A 6054-nucleotide genomic window follows, 5' to 3' on the forward strand; every position below is an offset into this window, starting at 1 on the left:
ACACACAACGAGATCATAAACTCACTTGGGTTGACTTTGACCCCTATCTTGTCCAGGCCGACCTTGTCGGTGCACGCGTCTCGGCCCACTGCTATCAGCACCTGGAGAGAACAGAGGAACGGATCGTGGTTTAAAAAAAGGGGGCAAAAATTATGCTGTTCTATGTGCTAAATGAAGGCCTTATGCTGCGTTCACACCGGTCGCGTCGATTTTTTGACGCACTGCAACAATCGCGTCCAACGCACCGCCGGTCGTGTTCACACCAAACGCTGCAAAATCGCGTAGCGCCGGAGAGGGGCCGTGGTTTATCTGACAGGAAGCCGTTCACCTGGCAGCCATTTCTTTCCGCTATCAACCGTGAAAGGAATAAGGACAATTGCTGCTTTGTACGTGTTGTGGAAGTCCCTCAAACGTCGGAATGCCAAACGGCGTCATGTCTGGTTCATAATATTGTTCAGAGGAGATTTCATCGAGCTGTATTCACTGTGTCTAGCAAGCCACCGGTCGCTGTTTACTACAGCTGTAGGAACACAAAATAAACTGATTTGGCTGTGATTCAACGGCAATAAACCGACAAAAAGGGACTCCGAAATAACTACGTAATGATGGCGATTTGTAGGTTACTTGTCTTCTCAATGGAGCTCTGATGGATCGGTGCTAGGCTATGCTAACATCGTAGCAGCTCCACCAGCACTCAATAACGTCACGTAGACGTAAATACGGCAGCGTCTATTCATTGTTTGTACCGTATGGTTTACACACACACATGCATACACATAGTTTGGTCCGGTCTCTATTGATATGAGGTATCGTAGAGCTCTGGGTGAACACAGACGGCTACAGGATTTATTTCCTGATTCAACAACGGCAGGAAGCCAGTGATGACAGGGGGAGCAACTCAACGCTGATAGGCTATCGCGCCACAGCGTCACACGATTATTTTGCAGAAGTTGAAAAATTTCAACTTGTGCGTTGCCGATTTTTGCGGCGTCCAACGCAAAAACACGTCAAACGCGCCATCGCAAAATCGCGGCGGGCCAGTCTCATCGCGTCTGTGCATAGACTTTGTATGTAATCTCGACGCGCGTCAAAAAAATCGACGCGACCGGTTTGAACTCAGCATTAGACCAACAGGAGGATAGAATATATAATAATTGAAGCTCACAAGCGAGCCTAGCTAGTTATCTGGCCAAAATGATCATTGTGAATGTTAACAACGAACACGGCCAATCTCTTTATTCAAGCCGAATAAATAAAATCCTTTGTCAGAGCATTTCATTGATTGATTGCTGTCGGGAAGAGAATTTCAAAAAATGTAACAAAATAAAAATGCTTCTTCAATACATTACCCACCTTAGCTTTTATTCATACAACTATGAATTTATTAAATATTGCACAATTCAGGATTCCCTATAAAAATGTCCAAAAGGAACCTCACACAGAAAGTTCCACTGTGTTCTCCAACAGTAACCGATGGAGAGATGGATCCGTACGTACCGTGTTGTACTCCCCCTCGATGACCTCATCGGTCTCTGTGGACTTGGCAGTCACCTTCAGCCTGCCGGGAGAGCCTGCTTCCAGCTCCTCTACCTGACACACACACACACAAAGTCAATCTTTGTGGAACTGTCAAATGTCCCGCTGAGCGGCTCAAAGTCTGCAGACTACCTTAAAATTGTCAAATTAAATACATGACTTAAAGCACGTGCTTTTATTTTGATGGGTTGTGTCACTTTGCTGCCTCAGCTAAAACGCTGTCTCGTCAGTCCAGCGAACGCTCACCTTCACGGGGACGTATTGGCGGAGGAACTTGACGCCGTGGTCCTCCATGTGCTCCCCGGCACGGTTGGCCATGTCCTGGTCGAAGCCCCTCAGCAGGATGGAGCGGACCATGATGGTGACGTCGAGACCCAGGCCGGCCAGGAAGCCGCCGCAACTCCAGCGCCACGTACGACGCCCCGATGACCAGGGTCTTACCCGGGCAGTAGGGCAACGAGAAAAGGTCATCGCTGGTGGACAAAGCGCAGACGGACGTCAAAGGCTAAAAATAACTTCCCAAATGTCCATTTGATTTCTGGTTAAAAGACTGTAGTATAACAAGGAAACATTGCCCAGGATGGGGTTGTGTCTTGTGTTACACAACAACAGGTTTTTGTGGGACTAAGTGAGCAGCATGAGGCCATGTGTAGGTTGCCAAAACACCAAAGGATAACCTTGCATAAGATTTACACCGCTGGGAGATTAATGAGCGCCCTGAGGAGAAGCCATCCGAGCAGGACGCAAGCAGCCAGATCATTCAGAGCGCTTTCAGAGAGCACACACACTTCAGACATCTGCTGAACCCTTTCTGGTCCTAAATGTGAGCTCTGGGATGGGGCTTCCAGACACACAGCCTGTCACTAGCCATCATTGTGACCGGCCCGGCACTCTCACCTGGTGATGCAGTACTCCTTGTCTCCAGGGATGCCCAGGTAGCGCGGCCTCTCGCCTGTAGCCAAGACAAAGCTAGCCGCTGTGTGAAGCGTCTCCTTCCCTCGTTTGTTGGTCGCCTGTCACAAAACACAAACTATGTTAACAGTCACAATGACTCAGTGAAGGGCAGGATGGTTTTTATTTAAATATTTGCTTTGGGTGCAGCTGGAGATGTGATCGCAAGTATGAGAGCCAACAACAACAAGGCTGAAATGATTAGCAAAGCCTGTTCAAGACAAACAAAAACATAGGTTGCTGTAACAGGCTAGACAACATTTCAAAAGCAAACGGCTTATCAAGATTTGTTGCACACAATAACAGACAAACTAACCGATCGAGGCAACAACTGCTGTGTTCTGCGAGGTAAAAAGGAGGCTGGTGACAAATATTCTACGTATATTACACACTTAAACTGAACTTAAACGTCCACAGCTGTACATTGCTTTGCTCCCGCGCTGGTGCTCCAGCCTGTGTCTCTATCATCTACTGTAGGTAATACACAGACTACGGATAAGTGCTGCATACACTTAAATCTAAACGTCCGTAAAAGTACATTCACGGTTCCGTCATAACAGAGGCACTTACCTTGATTTTGTGTGGTTCGATGAACTCTGCATGGGCGTTGACATAGTTGACGTCCTTGTCCCTCAGAGCCACCTTGTAGCCCCAGTTCAGAGAGCCGATGTAGTTGTTCACCGCCGTCTTCATCATGTCCCAGTTGTGCGTCACTGAGTGCAGACAGACGGCCGTTAGTAGATGTCAGCGGGATGCTAACAAGTGACTGCTGACCGGGCTCGCCTCTGATTTACCGCGGCAAACCGGCGCGATGTCCCCCCTCCGTGACCTCCGGGGTCGGCGCTCTGAGCCCTCACCTGTCTCGCTGAACTCCCAGCCGAACTTGCGCGCGTCCTGCATGGCGGTGCCCAGCACGGCCGTCTGGTGCATCAGCTTCTTGGGAATGCAGCCCACGTTCACGCAGGTCCCGCCGAGACCTGAATGGCCACAGCGGTTACGCATTAGCAACTTAAATATATACAGTGCATCACGAGTATCTTACAAAGTATCCTGAAGCGTCTTACCCCAGGTGGTTCCTTTTGGTGTGGGCACAACATAGTCCAGTACCATGACCTTCTTCCCCAACATAGCAGCTTCCTGGTGTCAACAGAGCCAGAGTTACTGCCACGTTACGTAAATCTGTCATTTCCTAACACCCTTCTGTGGAAAGTGGAACCGGTTAAAGGCGAAGGTAACCCCGTGTGTCACCTTTGAGCAGGCCAGGCCTCCAGATCCTCCTCCGATGACGATCAGGTCGTACTCGTAAGCTTCGTTGTCTCCGCTCAGCAGCTGCTTCAGGCTGCCGTCTTCATGAGCCTGACGGAAACATTAACAACGTTGCGTCAATACGCCAGTCGTGTGCGTCGTGTAGGTAAGCCTACGGTCACATGTAGTGACCGTAGGCTATGAAGCTAATTTCAAATACAGCTAGAAAGACACAGTGTCTGAACAAGTCACTTGATGCACAAGAAAATCCCCTCAAGACAGTCAACCAGCTGCACACTGGTGCTCCTCACCTGCATCGTTTTGTCACAGCCGCCGACGTGCATCTTGTTGATGAAGACGTTGGGAACGCTTTTCTGCCCCGTCATCTCGAGCAGCATCTCCTGGTAGTTGGTTCCATCCTCTGGACGGACGGTTAATGTGTCAGTGCAAAGTGAATAGTGTAACTGTATACTAGTAACCGCTGCTTCAACATGTCTACTTGTCATATGGTAATCAGCACGACTAATGCACAAACAATGGGCAAAATAACAAGAAAGGGGGGAAGCATGACATGACAACATATGTTATCACTTCCTGTCTCTCTCTCTGTGCTCACACCACGGCTACTTCACTACAAGCACAAACCAGACTACTTCTGTAGCCAGTTTCTCCGGTCAGAGTGGACCAACAGCACAAAGCAGCTCTGTCGCTATAGTGGCCTGCAGTTTAATATCCACACTAATCTAGACCGGAGGTCAGCCTGATCACACGGCAACATATCGACAGGAGATTCCCTGAGCTGAAGTCACGTCGGCTTGTAATATATTCTGATCAATAATATTCTTGAATGGCGATTAAGCTCGTCAATCATTCCCCGATTAATCATCAGATTCAGCATCCCTTTCTACATCCCTCAGCGTGACATAAGTACCTCCACAAGACTGAGCGGAGAGGTTAGAGTTTCCTGAGATATGGTGCAAGGCCAGAGTATCTTCACAGAGTGACTCAGCATGTTTTGAGCTGCGGCACAGGCCGAGGAAACAACATCCCCACTACAGCACGGAGGACTTTCCACAAAGTTTGGAGACAGCAGTGGATTCAAACTCAACCACAAAAAAATGCATTTTATATTTACATCGCAATAAATTACGCAAGATAACACTGGTAGCGTAATAGGCATTCATAGGCATTATATAAACTCTTGTTTTAAATGGTTTATAACACTTGTTATGTGTGTGAGCAGACATTTGTAAACGGTTTATTAATGTACAGTAACATCTCCATCTTACCTATGAGATCCAACTCCACCACGTTACACTCCACGTTCAACTCTTTGAACAAGGCTTTCACCTACAAGAAGACACAAATGTGAAAAATGATATATCAGTTTCCTCATAGCAGCCAAAAACACTGCTTCATATTAGTAAACGGCCCATGAAATACTCTGTTTCAATAGAAACCCTTTGGTGCTGTTAATTGTTAGCGAACCCCTCTGTGTGTCAACTACAGAGGTTAGGCGCAAGACATTTTAGCTAACTTAACGTTACAAGAAACTACATTTTAAATAGCTGCAACTTCAGAGACACGCACTAACGTTGCTTTGTACACTGCCGAATAGACATTGCGTCTCACACTTCACGTTATAACTTAACGTTAGCTATGAACTCTTAATTATGTAAGTGAACTAACTTTTCTAAGAAGTGCGACCACATTCAGATAATATATTACCGTAACCAAACAGCGAGCCGAGGTGAATTATGTTAAACGGTTCGACGTTAAATTTTACTTTTATGTAATTTTGTGATTTACAGTAAGAACCCGCATTCGGCTTCCAACGGAGCGAAGTCGCTGGTAGCTTCAACGGGACAAGGAAAAGCCAGCAATTAGACGGAGCCCGTGCACTTCGTGGGAGAAGATGGTAAGTTTCCGACCGGCGAGGTCTCCCTCTTCCTCTTCGACATAAAAGCACTGCCTTACCTTGACACAGTACGGACAGTAGCTTTTACTGAACACCACCACTTGATTGGAGTCGATAAGCAGCTGTATCCGAAACTTGAGTTCATTCTTCCCGGTGTCGGTGTCGATGGGAGGCATTGTCGAGCTGTTTCCGTCTTCCTACGCAGAGCAAGCTTCGATAGACGGCTGACGAGAGAATACGGGGAGACCTAGAACTAAACCACACCGCGTCTCTCTTAGTAAATGTACGAATGTCTCTCGGCTCTTTCTCCAAGAGAAGACTACTAGAACACAGCTGAACCGCGAGGTTGACCTCGGTTCTTCTCCCTCCGCTGTCAGCTGCTGGTCTACCAGCCGCGCCGAACG

General features: G+C 47.7%; 1 protein-coding gene across 1 annotated transcript in view; it reads right to left on the minus strand.

Annotated features, from left to right (window-relative positions):
• Positions 1-6054, minus strand: part of LOC306775889 (thioredoxin reductase 1, cytoplasmic-like) — a 16093-nt gene extending 10039 nt beyond the window's left edge. The window contains 12 exon segments of the mRNA XM_079266442.1: positions 7-101; positions 1498-1590; positions 1783-1935; positions 1937-2009; positions 2434-2549; positions 3058-3200; positions 3345-3464; positions 3552-3624; positions 3736-3843; positions 4044-4153; positions 5022-5082; positions 5710-6054. Coding sequence (XP_079122568.1) covers positions 7-101; positions 1498-1590; positions 1783-1935; positions 1937-2009; positions 2434-2549; positions 3058-3200; positions 3345-3464; positions 3552-3624; positions 3736-3843; positions 4044-4153; positions 5022-5082; positions 5710-5826 — 1262 coding nt within the window. The 5' untranslated portion in view covers positions 5827-6054.

The sequence above is a fragment of the Melanostigma gelatinosum genome (assembly GCF_949748355.1).
Source record: "Melanostigma gelatinosum genome assembly, chromosome: 3".
In the NCBI taxonomy this organism is placed as follows: Eukaryota; Metazoa; Chordata; class Actinopteri; order Perciformes; family Zoarcidae; genus Melanostigma; species Melanostigma gelatinosum.